Below are 27,078 nucleotides of genomic sequence, written 5' to 3'. Positions count from 1 at the left end.
GGAGTGTGCAGTGCCCTGGTCCCCTGCCCTCCACCGTGTTCAGCTGTGTAAAGGTACTGCTGAACACCAGCCCATTCCCATGGATACACTGCAACAAGGAGAGAAGGTTGCCTTTAAAATCAGCATTTACTGTCATCATAATCAGCAAAAACCCCAACATGTTTTATGTGCTCTAAACACTAGTCAGATGCTAAGAACAGAGGGAGAGAAAACATAACCCCAGCTAGCGAGGGACCACACCAGCCGGGTGGGAGCCCCAGGAGGAGCAGGAAGAGGATTTTTGTCCTATACAGCAGAAGATGCTATAGAAGTCAGCTGGTTTAGAAAAGACGTGAAGCCAGCTGCTGTCTTCCTTAGTGCATGTGCTGCTTATGCAGCCTGTCCCCAGTCCTTCCCCAGCAGAGCGGTGTGATGGGCCAGCAGCAGGGCCAGGGAAGCCAGCAGTCTTCATCGGCACAGGAGCATGGGCACGGCTGCCACGGGCATCCTTGAGCAGCAGATAAAGCCCTGTGAGACCTCAGCTGCCCCAGTCCTGCCTTGGTTTTGTCCACACATGCTGCTAGGAAGAAGCGCAGGGCTAACAGCTCTGCCTGGGCTGGGACAGCCCTCCACATGGAAGCTGTCTCCTCTGACCTGCCATCCTCCTGGCTCCTGGAAGAGACTTGGTGTCGTGGGCCCATCACCCAGAAGCATCTCAGAAACCTAAAGCAAAAGAGAGACAGTCTCAGCTGTGTCAGCAGAGAGGGGAGGGGAGGGGTCCTTCCCTTTCCCAAAGGATTCATGTGGAAAAGCACAGCCCAAACCTGCCATGGGATGGAGCAGAGGGTGGAGGCAACCACTGGTCTGGCAGCGATGACTCCGCCATCCCATGGACCCCTCTGCCCATTTAGGGGTCTCTGGATTATGGTCCTTACAGCAGGGAGCCAAAACAGCCTCTGTGCATGGGGCTGTGGCTGTAAGGAGAAACCTCTTCTTTCCCTGCTCAGTAACTAGCCCACTGTGCACAGTTCCAAGCTCTGAGAATGCTGGATAATGAGGTTTAAATGGGATTTAATGAAAATACCAGTGCTACCGTGGCAGCTATCAGGGCATAAGGTACCCTCTGCCCATTGAGAAGGACCATGGCACGGATGGCAGCAGCCGTCCCACTGCAGCACAGCCCGATGGGGTCGGCATGGGGGGGGTCTGCATTTCTCCAAGTGCCCACGGCACTCAGCTGCTTTACTGGCTTTGAATCCCAAAGATTCATAATTTCCTTATTATTTTAAACCCAACCTTATTTAACCTGGTATGGCAAGAGTTGCAGAATTACTCGATATTGATCAGAGAAAGGGTGGGCCATGGAGACAAGATCCATGTTGCTATGTGTGGCTTAGCAACATATAAATGTATTCAAACAGAATAATGAAATTATCGTGGGGAAACAAAGCAGCCATCACTTGAAGAGATGGAGGATGTGGAGGCCTCTTGGAGCTCTTGTTTGCCAAGACAAGGAAGACAGTACTTATTGTTTGTGCAAATATGTGAACCCCCCTGGCCATCCACTGCTTACATAAAGGGTGTAATGAATCCGGGCAGTGGCTAGCTGCAGTGTGCAGCTTTGTACAGCTGGGCTGGAGCTCATTACTGCTGAAACGTGTGGCCTTTCTGAGTGAATTGAGTCCTTGCGGGGGGAGCCCTAATATTGGGGGTGGGGAGGTGGAGATGGGGCCCGTGCCTGCCTCCTGGCCACAGCCGCGCTGCCAAACTCCGCATTTCTGTGGGTCTGAAACCAGCCCTGTATTTACCTGGATTTTATTTGCCCTCATCCTTACACGTGCTAACATGCCACTGGGAGCTTACCCACCTCCCTCCAGGGAACCACCGGCTGCCTCTTGCACTTGGAGCCAGCACGATGCCCACAGCTCTCACAAGAGCATGGCTGAGGTGGATCCCATCCCAGATCCAGCACAGTTTTCCTGGGAGGTTGTGAGCAAGTCATCTAAGCCCTGAACCTCCCACCAGTGGCCAGGGTCCAGCACTCCTGCTGCCTACCAGTTTTCCCTGCTGGACTGCAGGGCAGCGCTCCTCCTGGGTCTTTTCATGAGCTCCTGCTGCTGGTACATCACAATACTCATTAAAGCTGGCTGGAAATTTTCAGATAAAGATACTGGGGGCAAAATATGTCTCTTTTCATGACATTATTTGGGAGAAAACAAATAGAAGAAGAGAAGCAGTGTCTGTGTTGCAATGATTTGTCTCTTGTTCACCATCAAGCACACAGGTTTATGGTTTGCTTCCCCTGGCTGCTGTTATCCCCAAGAGCTACACAGCACTTGGCTCTGTTGAACAAGCTGTGAAGATGGGAGCCTGTGCAATGCTGAGCTGCCCTGGGGTCTTCCAGGCATTACTACAGCTGGGCATTACTGCCTTTCATTATTTCTTTTAATGGCTGGAAGCACTTGCCTTTGAGCCCAGCGCCTTGGAGCAGCACAGCACAGCAAGCAACAGCACTGTGCTGCACGCCAGCTTGCACATACACAAGTGTGCAGAGGAGTGCTCTTCTGGTTCAAGATCTTCTCGTTCACCTCAGGCTGAAGGACTGCCCAACCAAGGGCTCCTTGCCCTGGGGCGCGCGAGGAGCCGCTCTCGGTGCGCACAGAGAGGGTGGCTGTGCACAGCACTGCCCCGCACCTCCGCCTGCTTCCATGGCCCTTGTGCATTAGCCGGTGTGTGAGGAGCCAGGCACTGAGCCCAGTCTGGTGTTCCCACCATCCTCTGGGCAAAACCAGGCTTTTAAAAACAACCTGAGGTCTTACCTGGGAAAACAAAACCAAACTAAACAACCCACCTCTTTGCACAGCTGGAGTTTAATTACAGATGTGGCTAGATTAAAATATGCAGGAGTAGGTGAGAGTGTGGGGTACAGAGCACAAACGCATGTGCTGGGTGTAGGTCTTGCTGCCTTTGAGACCCCGCTCCTACGCCTGACATGCCGCAGCACATTTACTCCTGGATGCCACCGTTTCTGCCTTGCTCATGTGTCCACTGCAGGGAGGAAAGCTGCAATGCTTCTGGGTGGCATCGTCTCGAAAATAGTCTAAGCATGCCCTGCTTAGACACTTAATGTGGAGCAAAATCAGAAACCAGCTAATGCACTGCTGCCTTTGACAAAAGAGAATGTAACAATGCAGGAAAGAATACTATCAATCCATCCCCAGTGCTTCTTCCCTGCACTGCCTGCTTGAGTGATCCCATCCAGAGACTGCTCTGAGAGTGCTGGAAGCACTTGGCCATGGTTGGTAAAAAATATAAAGCTAAATATGCTACACCCATGGCCTGGAGGGGCTGGTGACTTGTCCAAAGCCAGGCGGGGAAGCCAGGCAGGTAACAGGGAGCTGAGGCTGGCCAGCCTCTCCCCAGCACTCAGGTCTGGAGCTTAGGAGGGATTTCTGATTTTAATTCTACCCACCTCCATGGCGACATTGGCCTTTCTACAACCTGAAACAGAAGAAGCTAAATGGCTGCTTTTAAGCTCATAAATCCATCCCTGTCTGAACACCCCACCTTCCCTGGCACTTCTAACACCCACCAGCTCTTTCTGCAGCAGCTGCTGGGCTAAAATACCCTGTGGCAGTGAAAAGCTGTTGCCACCCCCGAAAGCAGCCCAGGTCTTTGTGAGGAGAAGCCAGACGAGTGCCCTGAGACAGACACCCTCTGTTGAGCCAGCGCTGCTGGGGCTTCCATACCCCTCCTCTCCCTCCTCTCTTCAGGGGGATAAGGATCTCCCAATGGCTTGGCCAGGACTGCACCCACCAAGGCAGTTTGGAAATAAAAGCAACCACAGAAACCACAGTTCATAAAAATGAAAGAAAATAATGTAGGCAAATGTTACCTGAGGATTTGAACGCTGTCAGCTCTACAGCCTGAAAGAGGGGAGAACTTCTGTTAGCAGAAGGTAGCTGCTGGTAACCTCTCATCACGCTCCCAGGGTCAGACAGGGCTCCCACAGCACCCAGCTTCTGCACCACACTCTCCCTGTCACTGAGCCACTGCCTGGGCTCAGAACTGGAGCCTTCATCCCAGTCCCCGAGGGACGGGCACCGTGCAGAGTGCCCCCTGCACCTCTCAGCAGTGCCTGGTGAGGTGCTGCCCTGCTCTGCACACCCTTGCTGGGGATTCCTCCACCTTTGCACACGATGCTGGAGACCACTGGAAAATCCAGGAAAAGAAGAAAGAGAACTTTCTCCCCTCCATGCTGTGGTGGAAAGAGGCTCACAAATCTGCACCATGTTAACCATCATTAACGGCTAAGTGAGGTGTGAAATTCTTGCTGCCAGCCCAACAGCAATAAATAGCACCAAACAACATCTAAAAATCTGGAACACAAGAACATCTTGTCTGTGTTTGTATCTTCACTCGCTCTGTGTTTTGTCATTTTAAGTGTTTTCAAACGTTTTTAAGTAGCATCTTCTCTTCATCCAAACTATTGTGCAGCTGCCAGTGACATTCTTAATTCACCGCTCCTCCAGCGAGTGCCATGACTCATTTAGCCAGGGAGCAGGAAAAACAGCACTGACTTCAACAAGGAACAGCACAGAAAGCAGCACCTATCTGGGGGAGGGTAGCACCACCCAGGGCCTTTTGCTGCATCCGCATGAGTTAGAAAGAAAACAAGTACATTAAAAATGCAATGCTTAAGCAGCAAAGATACAGCAAATACCTCGGTGACCCTCACATGGAGGAAAGTGCTTTCTATCTTTACCTGCTGGAAAATGCCAAGGCCTTAGCATTTAGGAGATCTGCTGTATCCTAATGCTCTCTGCCTTAGGAAACTCAGGCCCCATGGCTAATCCCTGTGGCCCACATCTCGTATCTGGTGCCAGGAGCTTAGCCGTGCTCCCAGTTTACACAGCCACCACCTGGCTGGCTGAGAAAAGCATCACCTACGAATAAATCCTGGTTGGTGTTCAGCACCAGGGTGGAACAGCATAACCACAATATAAATCATGAGAGATTAAAATATGGATTTTATTGAGTGGCTTCAAAACGATATGCCAGCTATAGAAGTATTATCTACTGGATAAATAAGAGCTGTCTATGTGACATAGGCTTTCAAAGGATAAATATTAGAGAGGGAGAGAGATCCTTCAGCGAGAGACTCGTACGAAAGTAGTGTTGGATATTATTCTGAGGAAATTACAGCACTTGTATGTCAAGTGCACAGGGACTGATGATCACTTCAATAGTGGGAGATAGAAGTGGTATCAGAGTAGTCAAATTTAATTTGTTCCCTGCTTTAGGCCATACCTCACTGAGCTCTACATTGCTCTCCTGCAGGCAGCACAACCCAGCCTGCTCTCCCTGGACAGATGTGACTTGCCCACTGCAGGGACAGCAAGTCCCTGCTGCCTGATTTTAATTTGCTGTCCCTGGAGGAAGTCTCCTGTCTTGATCTGTACCAACCTCTGCTTGGTGCTTTACTGACTCAATTTCACTGGCTCCTTCTGTTCATGTATGTCCCCGCCACAATCATCCTCCCAGTGTGGCAGCAGAGCTGGTTCCCCATCATCTCAAGGGTGACTCTTGCTTTGGAAATTGCCTGTTCTGGGGCCTCCTCCTCCTCTGCTTCCCGCAAAACACGTGCTCTCCCCTGTTGCCTGTCCCTGCCCAGCTCATGCAGTTGCCTCCTGCACCAAGCCCTGCCATCACAGCACAGCCAAAGCAGGTCACTGGCCAGGAGCTCCTGCCCGCAAGCCCGCCTTCCTCTCCATCTTATTCTCCTACAGAAGATGATGAACGCTCAGTTGGCTTGACTACCAGGAGTGGCCACTATGGGCATGAAACACACATATCAAATGCTTTAAGTGACTTAAATCAATATGCTGCTAATAACAGCTACATATTTTAGTCAGAGGCTTCAGGATGAGTATCAAAACCTTCTTGGCTTTGATAGGCAAGGCTGTGTGTCTGGACTGGCCCTCAGCAGGAGAGCATGGATGCTGTGCTAACACCCTGTCTGGTCCCTCACCAACACTCAGCAGCTTCTGTAATGCCCTGAGACAGCAGGGCTCAGACTGCACACAGGGTGGGTGGCTCACACAGCTTCTGGGACTTGCTCAACATAAACCACTGAATTTGTGCCAGAACTGGTACCACTACCAGGTGTCTTGAGTCCCAGCCCTTGCTGGAACCACCAGACACCACTCCTACGTAACTACGATGCTCTGTGCCTGGGTAAAGGTGGAAGAATAATAGAAGACATTACATACCGGTCTCTCAGGTGACATAATTGATGAAATCCCCATGGGAATTTTGGCTCCAAAATTTCCTAAGGGGTGAAGAAGCACAATGAGTTTGGAGGTTAGAGAGTAGAAATATTGGTGCTTTGCCAAGCAGTCAGTGCTTTGAGTCCTCTAAGTATCTCCCACTGAAGCAAAGGGACCAAACAGGTTATCTGCATAATTGCACCCACAAACGGGTTGGAGCATGCAACACCTTTTTCCACCCTGAAGCTAAAACCCCTATTTCCTACTGTCACTTTTGCCTCCCCTTCTCCAGAAAATTCATTTTGAGACACTAACATAGACATGCACTAAAATTCAAGCCTTGGGAGTAACATTTTACTGTGGTCTCATCACACAGCCTGGGACAATGGCAATGACAACCCTCTTTACCTTTGTTGGTGATGTTCTTCACTGGAGGATCTTTCTGCATAGGGCTTGACAAGGCACTCTCAGCTACAGATGGTTTCCCTGTCTCCCAGGAGGTCGTGTTTCTTGGACTTGATAAGTAGTTGATGGGATGAGAGCAGTTCTGTAATGACAGGGAAGAGAAACAGAACAACGAAAATTGCAACATGAGACTGCTAGATCCAGATCCAACTGTAAAGATCGATTTCATCTGCACTGTGGCCCCTGGGACTTTGACTCCCATCCCACCCTGGTGGCTGCCTCATCAGGGTAGATCATCTCTGGATCTGCATTGTCCAACAGGACTGCAAAGAAGTGAGACAAAAAACCCCCCCGTAAGACTTCTTTCCAACATCATCTCCTCAGAACAGACCAAATGCATGTCTAGGGCCCTCCTCTGGTGGGTGCCTGATGGACGAAGTGGGTAGCAGGGCTTCCTTGCAACTTACTGTGAATGAGAGTGCTTTCTTTTTGTCCTTCATCCTCTGGATGGCATTCCTCACCTGGAGCAGAGCAAGGACATTAGAGAGGGCCACAGCAGCTCTAGCAGAGAAGAGATCCTCCAGCAAGGCATGGAGAAAAAGCAACCACTGTTCCAGAAGCATAGCTGGAGCTATGCTGCCTGTTGCAACTACTACGACCCCAGCTACCCTTTTGACTGCTAATAAACAGTTGCTGTGATGAGTGATTGAGCCCTAGCCAGGGGCATCTCTTACCTCGCTGTTATAGACTGCATAGACCAGGAATATGTACAGGCCCTGCAAAGGAGAAAGCACAGGAAGGTTAGAGATGTACAGCTGTGCAGAAGATTTGTGCTACTTCATATGAGAAGAAATTAGTTTGATGAGCACTAGAATGGTTGAAAGCTGGGCTAAGGAGAAGAGGCACAGATGGTGGGCACAGCACAGCAGAGCTGGGCAAGAATGACCTTCTTTAAGATCACACTTGAGACCAGGCTCTTCACAGAGAATCCAATAGAGAGATGGTCTCTGCCCCAGTCTCTCTTCCTTCTCCTTTCCTCTCTTCAGATCTCAGAAGCAGAAACCACCAGGAATTAATTGCTAGGGGAACAGAAACCCGGGAAGCAGACTTCTCTTCCCACCAAGCACCGACCCCAGTGGGACTTTTGCCAGTCTCTCACAGACCAAGTGCAGCATGATGCTGGGAACAGTTCCTCTGTCCCATGCAGTGACAGACCACAGCGTTAACACAACCAAATTCCGTGGGTATGGACCCAGAGGCTCTGCTCAGCCCCAGTCTGGACAATCCTTCCCTCCACCACAGTCTCAGCCATCCTCTCTCTCCCTGCTGAACTGGTGCTGTTGCTTGCTCAGCACAAGGTCCAGTGAGCAATGACGTGCTCTGCCACAACCAAACACTTGGTCACACGTGCCCATGTCCGGTGTGGGATGTGCTCAGGGAAAGTGCCCATGGCAGGGCCAGAGTGAGCATCGCCTGGAGGCCACAGCCTGGGGCTAATTACAACTCCAGACCAATGATTTTGGCCTTAAGGCAGCCCTATCTGGCCCACCAGATTTATGTTATATCTGTGGGGTGTTTTGTTATCGCAGATAGATAAATCAGCTGCAGCAAGAGAAGCAATCCATCTTGTCTTCAGCGAGCCTCGCTCTTCATCTGCGAGCTCTTGGCAGGCGCAATGGTAGCAGTACCCTGGCACGGCGCCATGACCTGTCCTTCAGCCAGCAATGCTGGTCACTCCCCCAGACCAGATCCCTGGTCAGGCTGCCAAGGCAGGTCTTCCTTGAAATAATCACTCTGGATGAGCGCGGGGAGGGAGGGAGCAGCGGGGAGCAGAGCAGTGAACAGAGGAGGCCCAGCTGCGGCGGCGGACGGGCGGAAGCGGAGCTGCGGCTCTGGGGGAGCCCGCTCTCACCACACGCCATCTTCTCCCGGCACAGCCTGCAATGCCCTGGTCACCACAGCTCCTCATTCATGGCAGGGCAGGCACTGGGTGGCCAAAAGTGAGACCAGAGCATGTGTTGAGACCTGCAGAGCGGGATGGATGCTCCTGCCTGGTGTCTGTCTGTCCAGCCACCATGTCCTGCTGCACTGTGCACGCCTCAGTTGGGAGCAACACCATCTCTGCTCCGCTCTCACCAGTGACAAGTGGCTCTGTAAGTCCCTGTCCTGAGCCAGCCTCAGGGCCATCTTTTCAGCTCTGCAAGTTCAATTGAAGCTGACAGGTTTTACCTATGCTGTTTCTTAACAGTGCTAGGTGCTGGCAGGGTGTTGGTGCTGCTACCCTGAAACCATGGGCTGAAGGGAAGATGCTGCTTTCTGCTCGCCAACCTATGGGACAGCCACCGCAGCCACCTCCAGTGCAGCACCGCTCCCCTGCTGCTTTTCAGTCTCCCGGCTGAATTCCTGTGTTGCCCGGCTGGAGAAGTTGTCGTTTTGGTGTCGACGCACAGAGTAACCTTGAAGACAGGCTTTGTTTTCAGCAGATAAACAGAAAGCAATCAAACAAACAAACAGCCACAGCAGCAAAACTTCCCTGCACAACACTCGTGCATAAAGAAGCGCACTGGCCCTAAAGGAAATTCCAAGGCGATCCATAAGACAGTCAGCAAAGGGGCTGATATGGAACAGCTTTGTCCCTGCTTTCGCTCAACTCCACAGCTTCCCACCAGCATTTCTCCTCTGGGGTAGTCTGTAAGTTGACCTGAACTTGGTAATGAAGGAACAGGGGCAAAAAAGGACCACGTATTCACAGACAAACCCTTGACTCTCCATCCACATAACAGCCACGGCTCCTACTGAGCTTTAGGAGAAAGAAAAACAAAAGCAGCAATAACTGAGAAAGCAAGGGAAGAAAACAAGTTCTGATCCAGCAAACACCTTAGCTCCTATCTCATCCAAGGTGGATGTTGTCATGGTTTGTGGCAGTCAGTCTCAGGAGATGCATCATCCAGAGGACACATTTATTAATTTCAGGAGTTATTCTTTGTCTCTCAAAAAACCCATATGCCCAGCATCCATGTTACAACAGCCAGCATCCCGCAGCCCCTCTGCTGGCATCAGCCATGAACCAAAGGTCGAGTGAGCCGTGATGGATGCAGGCTGGGCACTGACATTGTCAGGCCACAGTCAAGGGGTATTAGCAGTCACTGAACCAGGGAACTTATCATGGGATTTCACAGTATCATAGAATGGTTTGGGTTGGAAGAGACCTTAAAGATCACCTAGTTCCAGCCCCCAGGAATGGTTTTACAGCACAAACACTGAAGCAAGCAGAGAAAGACTTTGCTGGGGCACTGTGCTCTGATTTGTTCACTTGAACTGAGAAATGGTTTTTTTGTGTGTGAATGAAAATATCTGGTGCTGTTCTCAGCTCTGCTCACCTCATCCCTTCACAGCACTGAGCCTGGAGTTCTCTTCTGCTCAATAACCTGAGCATGCCATGAAGAGGCAAGGAGAACTGATGATGTATTTAATTATAGCTAGGAAAGGTGCAACTCTTGTGGTATCCTTACTAGTGGAGATGTGGAGAGGCAGCCCTTGTCTGGCCTTGGAACAGCCCCATCTGAGAGCTGACGGATGTGCGTGAGCAGCTCCTGGCTGATGGACCGGCGCCAGCCGCAGCCAGAACATCCCTGGAGTAACCACCCATCTCGTGCACGTGGTGATAACGCCTGCATTTCACCCTTGGAGAGCTGGGCCAATGCTACACTGGAACTGGCCAAGTATGCCAGAGGGAAGCACTGCAGACTCTGCTGCTCTGTAAGTGAAAACTGCAGGAGATGCCAATTTCTACTGAATCCAAAGAAAAAAGGGAGATGGGATCTTTGGGTCCAAATGGTTTGGAGGGTAGTACCTATTTGCTCTCCTGACTTGGATCCCCTGGAGAAGGATTTGTCCTTAAGCACTGGGCAAGATGTACCTGTGAATATCCAGTGCCAAGGGACAGGACTGGCTGTGTGGCTACCCTCAGGAGTTATTTGTGCTGGCATAGTCCAAGCCCCAGGGGTTGGACCAAGTCCATGAGTGTTCTCCCAGGCTGGCTCCCTGCTGCCAGTAACTGCCTGCCTGCAGAGCGCTCCATCGTTCCCTTGGACCATGCTCTGCTGCACATGTCAGGAGCAATGTTCAGTGCTTCTCTAGCTCCATCTACAGCTGCTTTCTCTCTGCCAACAAGGGGGCTGATGCTCTGCATCGCAGGTGGCAAACACGTTCTGGGACTTTTTGTCACCACATGTCCCCAAGTTTCAGATATCCTGAGATCCTGGGAACAGTCCTAGCTCAGTGCAGAATGGAGTGCTGCTGGCTGCTGTGACTAATACAGTTTGCTTTGCTCTCTTAACCACATACAGGGTGGCTGAAGTTTTAAACTCTTTTTATGAAATCAGTGAACTCAGAAGCAAATTTTAAGTATTGTTTTACACACCAAGGTTACTTTCTGCTCTCTGGAGATCCCTATTAATACTAACATATTAACAACGTGACTGAAGTATGGTAGCCACAGCCATGGCCCTGGAGGACACCAAGACAAGCAAATAGCCTTAAAAATGTAGCCAGTTGGTGCTGCCTAAAGAGGAATGAAGAGGCTGAAGGAGATAAGATGACTTACCCAAGGTCTTGCAAGTCAGAGCGAGAAATAGGACACACAATTCCAGCCTCTGTGCGAGGCTCTTATCACCAGCCCACATCGCAATCTGTTCCACCTAACACTCCTGCATCCCATCAGATTCCACTGCAGCTGTCACTGGGCACTGGAAGCATCCCTGGGGAGCAGCTGCATGGCTGCAGACAACATGGACTTTAAGGGTAAAGATTTTCAGTCCTCGATTCTTAATTCCTCTTCTCTCATCTCCCTGCAATAAAGCTGACCTCCCGGCAAAGGAAAGGTGGTTCTGTCTGTGCAGTTCTTGGGCCACAATCTCTAAGCATGTCTGAACATGAACCAGGTGGAAAACACTCATCCCAGAACACACATCATCTAAGCAGCAACCACTCAGGCTATGGCTGGGCATGATCTTTGAATTGCTTTCCATGAACAGCCCTATTCTAACAGTGATGCTGGCACACACAGTCCATCCCCTGTAGGAATGAGCTTCATTTCACTAATGCAAATAGCAGGTGGGATGTCTGCCCCATTAAACTGGGCAGTTACCATTTTAATTATCCACTAAATGACCAAATCAAAACTCTGATGAAGTTCCCTACAAGCATGTTAGCTTGCAAGTGTCATTTTGAAACGATGCTAATGTCAGAAAATCTAACATGAGAAACAAGATTTGAACTGGAAAGCTGTGGTACCAGTAGAACACTCCAGAGACTGGTGCTGGAGGGCCGTTAGATGAACAAGGTCTCCTCCAGAGCTGTATTTTGTATCTTGGGAGCATCAACTTAGCTTCCTTGGACAAAACCGCACAGCAGCTTGAGAAAGACGGGCTAGGCTTCAGAGTAGACAAATGTCTTTGAGTATTAGGACAAGTAAAATACACTGAAGCACAAGGAACTGCAGATATGTGCTTGGCTGTGATGTGAGTACATGGGACGTATGTGAGGTGCAGGGCTCACCTGGAGGGAGTTCAGCACGATGAAGACATAGGCCCAAACGACACTGAGGTGGACCAGGACCCCACACACCCAGGTCAGCCCCAGCACAGGCAGCAGCACCAGGATGGGCTTGGCTGTGGCCCTGTCAGGAAGAAGAGCTCAGGGTTACCTGAACACATTTCAAAGCATTCACTTCCCAGTCAGCAGCTCTCTGGGGGGGTCTCAGTTGTGGACACATCCCTGAACCCAGGGTGTCCTGGTAAAGAGCCCCAGCCTGCCAAACCCTGGTTGGCTCTGCAAACCTTGCCCAGCATCTCACCATGATCTCCTGGGGCGTCTGCACTAGGTTACAGAGCACCAAGTGGATCTGCCCTGAAAGAGCTGCACAGGTTTAGAAGCACCCTGCCCTTTATCTTGCAGTTTAGAAGAAACTGTCCTTGTCTCCATGCTGGAGCCAGCAATCTTCTCCCAGCAAGTGCCTTTCAGATGATGTGTCCACTAAAAGGCACCCAAGATGGTAGCTACGGAACAAATTCCTTTGCAAACAAAATTAATTAAGAGGGGAAAAACCAAACATTTCACCTCCCAGCCTCCAGTGTGCCAGCCTTGCTCTTTATTTATCACTGACAGCAAAAAGGGAGCTCTTTGATGTCATTAGCCATGAGAAAACAGCTATTTTGCCCCAAATTTTTGCCACAAGGAGGTCTTCTGTATCTGTTTTACTAGTCTATGGATGTCACCCTGCCCTCCAGCAATGCCCTATCTTTGTGCTTCTGTAAATCTGGGAAAATTTATTTATGATAGAGGGGAACAATGCGTGTCTAGCAGGGGTATCCGGCGCCAGCTAACAACAATAAAGATCCACAGAGGATGATAAAGAAATGACTCAAGCAGCGGTTTTTTAGAGGTGTCTCTAAATTGACTGATTACAGAAGTTCACATCGCCCCTTTCCCCATGAATGGAATCCCCAACAGCATTGCTTCCAATCCACCAAGTCCCAAACTGATACAGGAAATGCTTTTTATAATGGCAAATAGCCAAAACCCCAGCACTTTCTACCATTAGCACCCTTCTGCGGGGCACACACAAGTGCTAAGGATGGGATGGGTTTGAGACAAACTCAGTTATGACCCCTTCAAACTGCAATGTCCTGCGAAGTGGAGAGGAGCTGCTTCTGCAGCTCACAGTTCTTTAAAATTCAATGGAAATTGGGCACTGAGTTGGGTCTCTGGGTTCCTTGAAACACCACAAGCTGCCACCTCACTTCCTTACAGTGCTGTTTTAGCAGACATCTGCATGCCCACCAGCAAGCTGCTTAGTAGCACAGTGAGCTGGTGTTAGGGAAGGGGCAGACAGCTCAGCAGTGACCTGCATTCTCACGCACACTGACACCACTGCAAACAATTGGCTGTGCTCACAATGACCATTCCCAGACACAAAGTGCTGCTCCTGGTGATGACAACAGGCCCAGGGTAGCTTCGATTTCAGTAATTCCACCACTTCATACCCAGAGCAGCCATGTCTGGGAAAAACAGCCCCTTCCCTGCTCACCATATCTGTATTCCAATCTGGTTCTCCAGGCTGCTGTTGGGTGTCAGCATCTTTGACCTCCTGCGAGCACTGGACACAGTCACCATCACCACCCGGAACAGCACGAAGGTGTTCACCTGCCAGAGAAGAGCACTGGACCAGGTTACCTTCTGCAATCTCAAATCTAGTGGGGTGAGTCTTTTTTTCTGGAACTCAATAACTACGTGTCAGAACTTAGGGAGCAATGTATCACTGCTAAGAAAGCAGCGAACAAAATACTTCATAGAGCTATCCACAAATGTATGAACTCTAGAAAATCTATCTTTAAACTTCTTCTACAGAATGTTTTCCTTGTTAAGTGCCTATTCTGGACCCTTTAAACATAGCACTTTTTCCTGCTACTGTGTTGTTTTATAATGATACTGATAGTACTTCAAGGGCATAGATAGTCCCATATAAAAATCAGACCTTCAGTTGCGGCAGTGTCACAGTCTACACATTTATCTACATCCCTAATTTAACAGCCAATATGAGAACTGGTCAGCAAAATTTTCTTAAAACACATTTTTTCTATCAAAAAGCTGCTTTGGTTGAAGGGATTTATTTGTGTTGTGAAAGCATATATATAACAAAAATTTTCCTATAAAAGCAGGAGGCACAATGAGCCCTGTGAGCATCACCTCAGCTACAGAAGTGCTGACACCCCTGACTCTGCAATGTTTTCCTAAAACCAGACAGGAAGGAATCACACCTCCCTGGCAGGTTTTGGCACTTACAGCCAGGATGAAGAGGACAGGGCCAACAAAGGCCCAGATGACGTTGGTCTGAACGTTCAGCCAGCAGTGGTTGTCTGCCACATACTTGTCAAAGGAAGTTGCAAGGGTCACACCCACGATAACGACTGGAAGGCCTGCAGAATAAAGCACAGATTGAACCCCAGGAAAAGCAGAGCTGACCCATGCAGGTCAGCTGTGCTCTAGACAATTGCTTCAAACCCCCCTGACCAGGCACGCTTCAGCATGAGCCAGCTTAGCCTCTGAAACCCCATGAGCAATATCAATTTACTGTAGCTGAAATCTGTCCCGGCTCTGCAAGACCAGATTTATACGCTGTCAGCATCATTCTCCTAGGTATAAAGCATTCCAAGTCCTGAGTCCCGATCAAAGCAATTTACTCCTCAGGTTGCTTTTTTAACAAAATGGACAATCAAAGACATAAAACAATCCAAAATACTTGAACCAGTTGCCCAATGTCCAACTAGGTGTGTGTTTTGCAAGGAGGCCTAAAGAGGCTTCTCTTTGATATGAAACTCAGTTTATTCAAATAAATTCTATGTCCCTAAAGGGCTCACTCAGAATAAAGGGTGCTTAGTCAGGAACATATTTATATTTTAATTACTATCAGAGAGTAGTAATGCTCTCCAAGAACAAGAACTTACCATAAACCTCCTCCTCCATTTTTTTATATTTATATTTAGATTTTGTACCTTGGATTTAGAAAAATAACAGAAATGTTTTTAACTTATATATTCTAAGAGTGGCATTCTGACACATAAAGATAAGAAAGCCTCTGCAGAGCAGCAGCATCCAGCTCTTATACTGAATCAAACCAAACATTTGGGAATCTCTCCTACTGAAACCTTTGCTAGACAAAAACTTGACACATTTATCTGAGTGCCCAATGCAGAGGAGCCTGTAGATACCCCAGCCTGTCACATAGTAGAACTTCATTCTCTTGTCTTCACTCATGTTGACTGCTACCACTTTGCTCCAGAGGAGAAGTCCCTCTACCAGCATCCATGAAAAGGCTGCCATGAAGAAGAGATGAAGGAAGGCAGTGATCATGAAGCACACCACCTGAAGAGAAGAGAAATCACACACTGTTTCAGGTGGAGATAGAGTCCTCTGGGAACTTCAGAATGTGTGTTGTCAGGAGGAAAAGAGCAACCTGCAAATTATGCTGCAGAATGTGCAGAAACGTGTTTAAACATCCACAAGCACCAGGGAGAGTTATTGAGTAATTAATGAAACATTAATAAGAGGGATTACACTTCTGTTTGGTCTGACAATTAGCGCTTGAACAGGCCTGGTCCTGCTGGATGAATAGGACACTTTCTGGTGAGCTTACCTGGTTGGTCTTGGCCAATTCACTGAACATGAGCAGAACTTCCGCTGCAGCTAATGCAAAGATCAGGTTCTTGTGCACGGTTGTTCGTTCACTCTTGGGGACACTGAGGAAGATGAGAGGAAGCCCTCAGATTCAGCAAAGACTCTTCAGTCAAAGAAGAGTCTTTGCTCCATTTATTTTATAAAAATTAACCCTAGCAGAGCAGCTTTATTGGCAAACATTATTAGTTATTGCTAAAAGTTTTCCCACAGACACTCAGGTGTGTGCACAGCTCATACAAGCATCTTCACAGAAACAACCAGCACTGCACCCCCTCTGTAGCCAACAACCACCGCTCCCCTCCCTGCCCTCTGCGACCAACAAAGGGTATCTTGTTTGTATACTCTTTCTGAAGCAAAGTATAAAACAAAGAATACAGGGAAGGCTACAAGTGTCTGAACTTTTCTTACCCAACTGCCAAGAATAAAATGAAGGTAACTATCAAAGCACAGAAGGAAACTCCACATCCAATAAAAGTCAAGGTCTGCAGTGTGAGTTCCTCCTTGGTGGTCCTCTGCTCCAGCCATGAAACAACAGAAGACAAAATCCTCACAAATCAACCACAAACTGCTCCCAGTTTGGCATCCACCCCACAGAGCAGCAGAAAAAGGCTCCTTGCTTACCTGCATCTCATACACCTGCAGCAGGACAGCAAAATTTGTGGTGTGGTTGCAAAAACAGGCAGTGGAGTTTGGGAGAGATGTTACCATAGAGCAACCAGCTGTGGACCACATCCCACCAGCATCTGGGCTAACATGCAGCAAAAAAACGCAAGGAAAACACATGGAAATGACTGTCTACTTCAACAGAAAGCCAAGGTGTTAAGGGAATTACATTCTTCCAGAAGAAACAGAGTTGAAAGGAGAAAGAGAAGGGTGTCAGAGACATATCTTCATATGGACTTTCCTTTGGCTCATCCTGTCTCAGCAGCTTTGTCTTATCCAGCAGGCATGCACAAGAAAAGAAGTCTAGTGTCAACATGTGCACCAAAAACCAGCGGGTCAGCTCTGTCCTCACTGGCACCACTGCCCCTCTGAGCCTGCCCCAGTACTAAGGGAAGAGCAAATTCAGAGCAGGGCTAGTGGAACTGTTTGTGCAGTGACCACCTGCTTCCAAAAACACCCTCTTCCCACATTCCCCAAACTGATCCATGCCTGTTACAAGACTGGGACTCTAAGGAGTTTTTTTGCACTTGAATGACTTAATTACCAATCCATAATATATCACAGTCTCAGTGCTCACTGCAGTGACATTCAGCAAAAACACATCTCAGTGCCAAGCATTATTTATGAGGCCGGGAGTCCTGCATGTCTGTTGGGCTATACATCTTGTACCAACCTTTCTTTTTTGCAGGCAACAATCATAATTAACTAGGGCTTTCCATTTTAGTTGCATATACCTCATCAAAGGTCACTTGCTTGTGAGTGACTTTTCCAAGGGAAATCTTCCCAGCAGAGTGCTCTAATCCAGCAGATAGAGAATGCCAGCATGAAAAGCAGGCAAAGAATTACAGATCCCTACTCTTACCATTACATTTATATTGTTAGGTTTGGTTTTCCAGGTGAAATAAAATTTCATAAATTTGGGGACCTAAACTGAAACAAGGCACCTGAGGCTGAAGTTCCAGAAGGCACAGATGGGCCCCACCGGTGTATTGGGCAGGTCCTGCAGGCAGAGAGGGAGAAGAAGAAATTACACATCCATGCACATCCACAGATTGATGTATTTCACTCACTAGGCTGCAACAAGGTCTGTCAGCAAGGGAAAAACACCTCCCCAGGGAAACAGGAGCCAACGTGAGAGACCTGGGCATGGGACACCCCTAAGTCCACAAGCAGCGGGGACCTTGAGCTGGGCACAACCTGCTGGGTCAGGCTGCAGCATCGGAAGCACAGCCCCTGCTCAGGGTACCTGGACACGGTGCTGCAGGTGGTAGCGCACAGATGTGCTGATCTCCTGGTAGTCGCTGAGCAGAGCAGCAGAGATCACAGCAGTGCCCACCATGGTGCTCAGGTACCTGTCAGGGAAAGCATGCTGCTCACAGGACCAGGAACCAGAAAACGGGGTCTCACGTTATACACACAAGACAGCTGGAGAGATCCAGAGCCACTTCTGGAGCGCTTCAGTGCCACCAGCAAAGGGCCTGGGCACAGGGCAGAAAGTTCCTCAGATTACCTGGCAAACAGAAACCACCACCACTCTCCCCACAAATGCATAAGAGGCACTGGAGCATCCCAAGCGGCTGGCAGCTGAGCAGCACAGCGGCTGAGCCTGAGGTCCGGGAAGAAGCAGTGCTGGATGTGCGAGCTGCCATCCCCACCTAGTGTCCAGAGAGCTCCCTGGAGAGCTCCAGGGCTTTGGAGACACCGTTCAGTGGCACCCAAGCTCCCAAACCTTCTGCCCCAGCAGGAGGGGACCCTGCAGCAGCCCCCCAGGCTCTGTCCCCAGCCCATCCCAGCAGAGCAGATAACCTCAGGGGAACAAGAGCCGTGCAGAAGAGACACCACGGTGCATGTCAGCACACAGGCTCAATGCAAGGTGTGGCAAGGGCCTCTGCCTTTACAAAGCACTGACTTGGGAGCCCCATCCCGTTGTCCAGTCTCCACATACGTACTGGAGAAAGCAGGGACAAGGCTAGTTGGGATGGGATGAAGCAGGATGGAGGAGATCCCAAAATAAAGGCACTGAGAGACTCAAGGCAGACTTGGAAATGAACTCTCCTGTGGTGCTAAGGGGACAGCCCTGGGATTTGAGGGGGGAGATTCTGTTTCACTTACTTCTGTCCTCCATCAGAGGCAGCCACATCCTGGAAGATAGCAGTGCTGCTGGCACTGGACAGGCAGCGCTGCAGGGAGCTGTAGCCAAACCACATGTTCTTCACCACAACTCTCTGGAGGCCTGGAGGGACAGAGCATCGCAGGACAGGCACAGGCACATAGAGCAGCTCTGAGCAGCCCACACTGCAGCACCACTGCCCTAACCTTGACTGTTCTTGCCATTAAGGAAGATGCAGAAGTGGCAAGGGGAGACCCAGGGAAGCATCGGCATCATAACCCACCTCTGGCTTTCAGTCTTTGCATTTCTTCTACAGGAACTTCAATGAGGTCGTGCCCGTCTTTCTCAGGGGTCTGGACCAGGTATGCCTCACTGCTCAGCCGCCTGCCCAGCTGCAGCTTCCTGACCTCCATCCCTGTGGAGTGGTAAAATCAGATACCAACCCAAGGTTCAGCCTTCTGCAGAGCTACTGCTACAGGAAATTACCACAAGGACATTATAATCCCAGCCAAGACCCACAGCAGCAGCAGACAGATCCCTTTCAGTGCAAACCATGGGTTAAGTTTGTCTCCTACACCCAAAGGTTTCTTACAGTCCTTTTACAATCCACAGTGTGAGAATTGCCCCCAGCACTGTGGCACTTCTGTGTGGAGGAAATGGGGAGAAGGCTGTAGGGTGAGGAGGAGAGGTGCCAGGAATGGACTTGGATTGGGAACCAGACAGGATGACTAAGCTGGGTCCCTGTCAGATGCCCTCGCCCAGCTCTGCCAGTGCCACTCACCAACATTCCCATGCTGGACCATGATCTTTGTCCTCCCTGTGGTCAGCAGTAGAGCCAAGAGTGACACCATTCTGTCACAGAGCTCTACAACAGCCATGGGCCCTCTGATAACCTGCAAACAGAGAAAGCAATGAAAATCAGCACCTGCACTGCCAGCTCACACTTTCCACAGCTCACAAGAACTTTCTTAAACACTTGGGAGAAAAAGAGAAGTTGGAGGTCAAGGCCTTTGGTTTGCTTTTCTTTGATTTCTTCACTAAAGGATGTTCCCAGTTCCTTCAGCAAGGAGACAAGTGCCACCCCTGTAGTCCACAAACTCAACCCCTTTCTCCTTCAGCAGATATATCTGCTGCACCAGCTACACTGGGCCAGAGCTGGTTTTATGCCACTATCAAGAAGCTGTAAGTAATTGTGTCCACGGAGACCTAAGTGACTTTAAGCGATGAAGTAAACTGAACTATTCAGCATCCATTCATCTCTGGAGGTCCCTGGCTTGGTTCCTGGGACACTGGCCAGGCCAGATGCTGCCACACATTTCCCAGATTCAGGTGGAGAATGCAGACCATACAACAGACACAAAAGACCCATGTGAGACGGGAAGAAGCTAATAGGGAAAATCCTGATGGGGGTGGGATGATGGAAATCCCCCACACAAAGCCTGACAGTGTTTTGAAGAACGTGGGGGCTGATGACAAATAGCTCCTTGGCAGCCCACCCATGGAAAACACAACAAACCATAAAGTGAAGGGCACTGCCCTGCCAGAGAGAGAAGGATGTGGGTGCAAGGAATCTAAAAAGCACCGGGAATCTGCAAACTGTGTGTAATCCTGTAAATCCAGGCCTCACAGAATACCAGGTTGGAAGGGACCTTAAGGATTATCTGGTCTCTTGAAGAGAGCCAAGAAAACCACTGGAGGAGTTTGCAAGGAAGGCACCACTTGACTGCACTTGTTTGCAGAACTTGTTTGCACCTCCAGCAAATGAGACAACAGTAATGCATCTGGTCCTTATCTGAGCTGGCAAAGAGGCTCAGTGCCCATGCTTGCAGCATTTTCACAAGCTCCAGAATACAGCCAGAAAGGCTACATGTGACCATGCAAGGACAGGTCCTCAGCCTGCGGTCATACAGCAGGACAAGGAGCAACACAGTCAAGATGAACAGATGTGGTACACAACAGCCAGACTGCTGGTGACACCATTACCTGGCTGACTGATGACCACGTTTCAATATTCTGCTCTTCCAAGATTAACTCAATCACTTCCACGTAATACTGGCCCAACTGCTCCAACATCTCCAGCTCTTCTCCCTCCTGGACTTCCACATCGGAAACTTGCTTTAGTAATTGAAGCACTGAAAGAAGGTCAGACGACTCCAGCATGGGCGTCTCTCCTTCCTTCAGAACAGTTGCCAAGACACCAAGAGCACCAAGAGCAACAGAGAGGTTCATGTCTTGGACATCACTTGTAAAGATGCTCTCAGGAATCTGCCATGAAAAGGATGTTTCAGTTTAGTGTAGAGCCCTGATTCTGCCTGATCATCAGCTATGCCTTGGCAATGCCCTGCATGCCCTCGCTGGTGTGAGGACACCTGCCTGGCCAACTGGACATATCGTAGGAGAAGATCTGCCTTGACATTTTGAACTCTCTTGTCCAGCCTCTCCACCTCAGTGAGATGAGTAAACCTGAAGCAACGCTTTGCTTGTTTGATCACAGCACGAGTTACATCTGTATTGGTCACACTCTCCAACAGCAACTCAGAAAAAGCCACAGGCATAACTGCTGGCAAAGTGACCTCAAACACCAATAGGTGCCAGCAAGTCCACCCCAACAGCTCCTGCCTGCTCCCGGTGTCAGCTGCCACTGCTGGGGCTCAGGACTCACCACAGTTCTCTCTGCAAGCATGTTCACACGGCCGACAAGTGAATGGCTGGATTCCAGATGAGCCCTTTTCAGTTGCCAGTATGCATCTGAGAATAAAACATAACCATTGCTGTGGTGTCTAGCAGTGTACTTAACACATGCCATGTTCAAAGCCTGGGGACTGGTCCTCAGATGATGGGTAAGTTTGCAGGACAGTCAGAAGAAGGAGATTTCACAGCTATATTTTATTTCTAGCAGAAGATCCCAGCTGGAGAGGCAGTCTGCCTCCTCACTATATCCCCCTGGCAAATGAGACTGAAGATGCATGGATTGGGAGGCATTCTACAGCACTGCATCCAGAAGCCATGTAAATGTGTGCATGCAACTGCAGCAGACACAGCTACAGCAGGTTTTGCATGCAATATCTTCAGAGCAGACACAAGGCCTCCCCATCACTGCCCATCATCCTAGCTAGGACCTCCAGGAGCGAACGCTGCGGAAGTAATGAATAAATGAGGAATTGATGCTGTACCCTTTCTGTAGAGACAGATGAAAGGCAAAGTCTGCAAACAAGACGTGCAACTGAATCCACTGCTGCCAACTTCAAAAACTCGGCATTCTTCAACAGGCCCTGTGGAAACACACACAAAGAGAAGGCCCAGGTGCCCCAGAGACACACCATCCCCAGGACATCTGAACAGTTGTCTTTGCTAGGGCCATTGCAGGGGTCTTCAATGGCAAAGGGTTCAGTGATGACTGTGCCTCTAAGTATGATTTGTAAACTGCTCAGCTCAGCTCTAAATGTGCTTTCCTTCCCAAAGGAGAAGCATCATTCCACGAACTGCACCAAATTCCCTCTCCGAGGATGGGACTGGCTTCTCTGACTATCCCTGCATGCTGACCTCCCCACTGCAGAAGAGAGCTGAAGCAGTGAGGGTAATGAGACCTACCTGGGCAAAGAAACTGTGCAGTCACTTCCTGAACAGTGCTTTCAACCTCCAGAGTGTTTGAGCTCCACCGAAATACAAGGTCTTGCTCCACGACCCAGCACGACCGAACCTTCTCAATCTGCTCCATGCTGAGGACTTTCTGCCAGATGTGCAAGTCAGTGATGTTCCCACTGAAGGACTCTTTCTCCTTGAAGCTGCCTCCCAGGGAATCTTGATCCTGCCCAATGATGAAAGTCCCCTGGCCGTAGATGGCCTGGGGGGCAGACCCCACAGCACACAAACCACTGGCAGATGCTCTCCTTTTACCATCAGCATAGATGGCCCAGGTCCCATTCTCCTGCTGCCAGGTCACACAGAAGTGATGCCACTGCCCATCAGCACGGAACACAGGCAGGTATGGGGAATGGTGCTCGTGGACTATGAGAGCAAATCGAACAAATCCTTCCTCATCAACAAAACCACGGAGCTGGAACTCGTTAATAAAAGCCGGCACAGCATAGGAGAAGATGGTAGCAATCTCCTGGGTCCTGGTGTCCCATTGGAGGTGGGCGCAGGCTGTGACAGCAGGCAGTGCTGGGAAGTCAGAGAGCACCTTCACGTATTTTGTGTCTGTTTTGTCTCCAAACACCAGGACTGGTACAATGTGGTCCCCTAGAAGGAGAAATTTCAGCCAGCATAAACAAAGAAGCACGGGCCAAAGCCTGCTCATCTTCCCCTGGGATGAAGCCATCATTTTCTTTTGTCTCCTAGTCAAGCTAAGAATTCATGTACCCTGCAGGCAAGGACATCCTGTAAGCATACAGTAAGGCTTCTGTTTCCCCTGTGCCATGAGGGGATCAGGAAGGCAAGCTGAGATTGCATCATTTCAGCAAGTATAATTTCCAGAAACTTAGTTTTCTAGCAAATAGGATTGCAAAAAATGAATGTGGAAGGAAGCTCATGTTCCCAAGCATCCCATGCTATAGCAACCAAGAGCATAAGCAAATAAGACCTCTGAGGCATCTGCTGTGCAGTGCCTTGCTGTAGGGAATGCCTGTTTTCCTGGTCTTGTTGCTCCACAGGACCTGCAGGTCACAAACAGTGAGGCTGAACACAGCTAGACCTGCTTTACAGGGGGATGGTACAGGAGGGCAGAGCAGAGGAGCCCCATTGTAACTCCCTTCTGTGGCAATGCATTAAAATACCTTGTCAGTGACCAGCTGATGTGCTGGGGTCACTGTTGTTCATGTTGCCAAGTCCAGCTTGAGACTAGAGGTCCTGGGTGGTACCACAATGACAATAAAAACTGAGTGGCAACTTTTCCAGTCAGAATAAAAAAGCTCAAGCAGTGAACATGTCTCCAAATAATTCAAGCTCACTTATACTCACGTCTCCGTTTTGGCTTGCGCAGGACACCATCCCTTTCATTTAGCCAGACAGAACCTCTGATGTGGTGGGACTGCAGCAGTTTGCTAAAGGAAGCTTGCTCACTGCCTTGGGGTTCAACAAGCAACTGAGCAAAGCGTTGTTCACAGTATCTGTCTGCATGCCACCAGTCTAAAGCAGTGGCCACATATTCGTACATGTGTCTTGAGGTCTCAATCGTGACAGGAGCAAAACCTGGAGAAAGACACACACAATGTGGAGAAACGGAAAGCCTCTCCAGGCCACTTTCATGACACACAATACAGGGTCATGCCCAAGCATTTACAAATACTGCCTGGTCCATCCTGGAGGGGCTGAAGACAAGAGCTCGTTTCCATAGCCAGCCCTCGGGATGTTCAGTGGTCACAGTGTGACAGAAAACTCCAGGTTACATTGGCCCTAAAATGAGGGACATTTATGAATCCGCTCACAAACTGAATTACTGGCCTAGGGCTGGGGCTGGCCACACTTCTGTGGGACACACAAAACAATGCCAAGCTCAGCCCAAAGAAAAAGCTCCCTGTAGTACCCCCAGGGATTGCTCTCAGAGTAGCTGGTTCCAAGCAGCTGTGTACAAGAAAATGTCTTCATTTTATCCCCATTTCCCAGTGCTTACCAGCTTCTGCATTTGCAGATACAATTTAAATGTATAAAATAACATGGTTTGTTTGCAGTTACAGTGACACAAAGACTAGCAGCTGAGCAGTACTTACTTAATTTTAGACACTAATTTCATGGTTAGTCAAGCAAATACTTAGCTCTGCAAATATAATTTCAGGACAAAACCAGGTATCAGAAAAAGTTTATAGTTTATTTACTTTTGTTTCTGCTGCTGGACACCTTTTTATGTGTTGCTTCTCTGTGCTGAATATTGCTTGTAAAAACATGCAGAAGTGTTGATAAAAACACCAACCTTTAGAAGTCTGATTCTTGGCAAGGGCTGCAAAGGCGAAGAGACTCCTGGACAGACTACCGACCTGTTGGAGAGAACGTTTTGTAACATTCATATAAAGCATTACTATTATCTCAAATACTCAAATTAAGTTACAGTAAGACTCACCAGAAAGCTGAAGAACCAAGAATCAGGTCTCAAGTCTTTCTTAAACATGCTGACCAGCTGGAAAGCTTTCACCCTTTGCTAGAATAAACAAAATATTACTCGAGATATATTGCAGAGACAGAAGCATTCTGCAGAAAGCCAGTTCTCAAATAAGGCTGTTTTCCTCCGAAGGTTTTGAATCAAAATAGAGAAAACTACTCTGAAATCTTACCAAAATATTGTATCCTATTGAAATAATTCTCAGTTCTCCTTAAAGAACTCAAGGTCTCAGTTTAACATTTGTTTCCAGGATACAGAATAATTAATCATAAAATATACAGATGTATGATATTAATGGACAGGCAAGTTAGCAGAGCCTCTTTATCTGCATTAACTAAATAAAAAAGCCATTATAAATTGCACTGTTCAGCAGTGTCACATCACTGGCAGCTTTCCTCATTTCTTTTAAAGCCCGCAGGAATACAGAACCTGCACACCAGTAAACCCAGCCTCTATGAGCAGCACCTTAACACACAGCCCAGTTCCATGGAGCCGTCCTGGAAAGCTGCCCAACGTTGGGAGTCTGCTGCTGCACCACCTCTTCTCTGGTGGAAGGAAACCCTGAGTGTGCGGCTGTATAATATCCAGTAAAGTCATAGATAAGGGTGCGTAAAGATACAAACATGGAAACGGCAATGTGATCTCCAGTGCAAACAAGTCCTAAAGCTGTCTCTCGGCACTGATACTGCCAGCAGTGAGTAATCTCTTTTGCTCGCAATGGGACTCTCCCGTGTGCACACCAAAAGCACAGTCAAGGGCTTCGCTGCTAAGGGACTGTGGAGATCAGTTCTAGAGCCTGGACTTGGTGTTTGCAAATTGTCTTCCGGAGTTCAGCAGTGACTTTATAGATACCAAACACAGCTCCAGGCCCTCCAGGGATGTGTTTGTGTGGTTCTGCGCTCATCTGATGGGTGAGCAACAGCAGTCAGGACGAGCCTGGCACTATGCTAGCGGACAGACACTCCCAGTCCCGCTCCTGACCTGTCCCTGCAGCCCCAGGTCTTCACTTCTTCAGGGAGGTCCCTGGGGATGCTACCACGGGAAATCTGGATCACGGTCTGGCAGATTGAGCAGCGAGGGAGCTGCAAGCGGTGCAGCCGGCAGCCAGAGGAAGGGGGTAGCTCCAGCCCAGCGGCAGCCGGGCCAAGCCCGGCAGCGGGAGCCCGGTTGGGCAGCAAAGCACCGCCCTGGGGCTCTGGCAGCGACGGCCCCGGCTGACAGCGGGTCCCGCGGAGGGTCCGCTCCGCGCCGCTCTGCACCGCGCCCCGAACACCGCGCCCCGCTCCGCGCCCCGCTCCGCACCCCGCAGCCGCCGAGCCTTCTCCGTGCCAGGCGTCTTCGCTCCGCCAGCGCCGGGCCCGGCGCGCACAAAAGCGCTGCCGTTCTCCGCGCCGGGCCCGCCGAGCCCCCGCGGGCACCACTGGGCTGGACCGGGGTGGGCTGGGATGGGCAGGGCTGGACCGGGATGGGCTGGGATGGGCAGGGCTGGATCGGGATGGGCTGGGATGGACCAGGCTGGGCTGGGCTGAGCCTGGCTCCCTGGGGTGGGGCTGGGTCCGGGTACCCCCATCCCGCACGCCCACCCCAGGCTGGATCCTCCAGCGCATCACACTCCCGACACCCTCGCCCCGACTGATAGCAAAGCACTCACAATCCTCGGCGCTCCACGACCTGCGTTAGCAGCACAGTGGATCTTCTTCCTGGGCAATCACTTCTCTGTGGAAGTCCCCGATGAAGCTTCCCAGGGGATCTGGCACATGGTCTTGGCAGAAAAATCAGGCTGTAGGGGAGTTTCCAGGGATCCTCACAGTAGCAAGAGCCTAACACCAGCGTGCTCAGGAGTGCAGGTGGAGAAGGCCAGCTCTAGAGGAGATAGATACCTAAGAGGACAGATGAAAGACCCGGCTTATGCAATGAGCAGGGCTGAAAGGCAGAGTCAGACCAGCAGCAGCTCTGCACGGCACTTCCAGTGCGTCCCTGGTGTGATTTCCTTGCTGAGCAGCGTCAGTGTTCTGGCATTTCCTCGAGCCTGGGCCCGTGGCAGTCCTGGGGAGAATGTGAAGGCTGGAGGGCTCAGGCCACCTCCATGGCCTGGCAGTGCTCCTCGCCTCACAGGACAGAGCTGCTCTTTTGGTTTATGCCCACTCACTTTTGCTACAGCAACAGGCACACAGTTCCCACTCCTCCCCTCCAAGTGAATGCTTGAATCACACCATGGATTCGCAGGCAACTGGCTTTTGTTCTTGAGGGTCTTCGTCCAGGAATGAAGGCAATTACAACATCCCAGCGCCTCTGCTCACTGCAATAAATCTGTCACAGAA

At 49.8% G+C, this 27,078-nt stretch overlaps 1 protein-coding gene across 3 annotated transcripts; it reads right to left on the bottom strand.

The window, feature by feature from the left end:
- Positions 1-107: 107 nt before the first annotated feature.
- ADGRD2 (adhesion G protein-coupled receptor D2) lies at positions 108-26,794 on the bottom strand. Of its 3 annotated transcripts, none has more exons than XM_030507398.1 (26): positions 26,409-26,794; positions 24,719-24,796; positions 24,572-24,635; positions 23,623-23,853; positions 22,255-22,905; positions 21,837-21,935; positions 21,326-21,411; positions 20,647-20,928; positions 19,445-19,556; positions 18,947-19,078; positions 18,666-18,786; positions 17,800-17,905; positions 17,498-17,553; positions 16,512-16,638; positions 16,299-16,402; positions 15,850-15,952; positions 15,425-15,578; positions 14,499-14,632; positions 13,744-13,859; positions 12,213-12,333; positions 7,388-7,429; positions 7,121-7,174; positions 6,657-6,795; positions 6,252-6,310; positions 3,875-3,905; positions 108-702 (listed from the first exon to the last, which is right to left on the bottom strand). In XM_030507398.1, exons 2-26 carry the CDS (start codon positions 24,764-24,766, stop codon positions 695-697), a joined length of 3,180 nt encoding a protein of 1,059 aa, XP_030363258.1. In that variant the 5' UTR covers positions 24,767-24,796; positions 26,409-26,794; the 3' UTR covers positions 108-694. The 3 variants fall into 3 exon arrangements, with proteins under 3 accessions (XP_030363258.1, XP_030363257.1, XP_030363260.1); XM_030507397.1 differs by lacking the exon at positions 108-702 and adding an exon at positions 2,871-3,144; XM_030507400.1 differs by lacking the exons at positions 108-702; positions 7,121-7,174 and adding an exon at positions 2,871-3,144.
- Between the last annotated feature and the right edge of the window lie 284 nt (positions 26,795-27,078).

Source organism: Strigops habroptila, chromosome 15 (genome assembly GCF_004027225.2).
Source record: "Strigops habroptila isolate Jane chromosome 15, bStrHab1.2.pri, whole genome shotgun sequence".
NCBI classification, from domain to species: domain Eukaryota; kingdom Metazoa; phylum Chordata; class Aves; order Psittaciformes; family Psittacidae; genus Strigops; species Strigops habroptila.
The sequence above is the reverse complement of the archived record's forward strand: the minus strand, read 5'-3'. Positions and strand labels throughout refer to the sequence as shown.

Excerpts from the sequence above, each read along its gene's own strand:
- ADGRD2 (XM_030507397.1), bottom strand. The coding sequence starts at position 24,766 with ATGTTTAAGAAAGACTTGAGACCTGATTCTTGGTTCTTCAGCTTTCTG. Across the intron at positions 12,334-13,743 it reads CAGATTGGAATACAGATATG|GGCCACAGCCAAGCCCATCC; the intron begins GTGAGCAGGGAA and ends TCTTCCTGACAG. Across the intron at positions 3,906-6,251 it reads TTATGTCACCTGAGAGACCG|GCTGTAGAGCTGACAGCGTT; the intron begins GTATGTAATGTC and ends CCCCTCTTTCAG.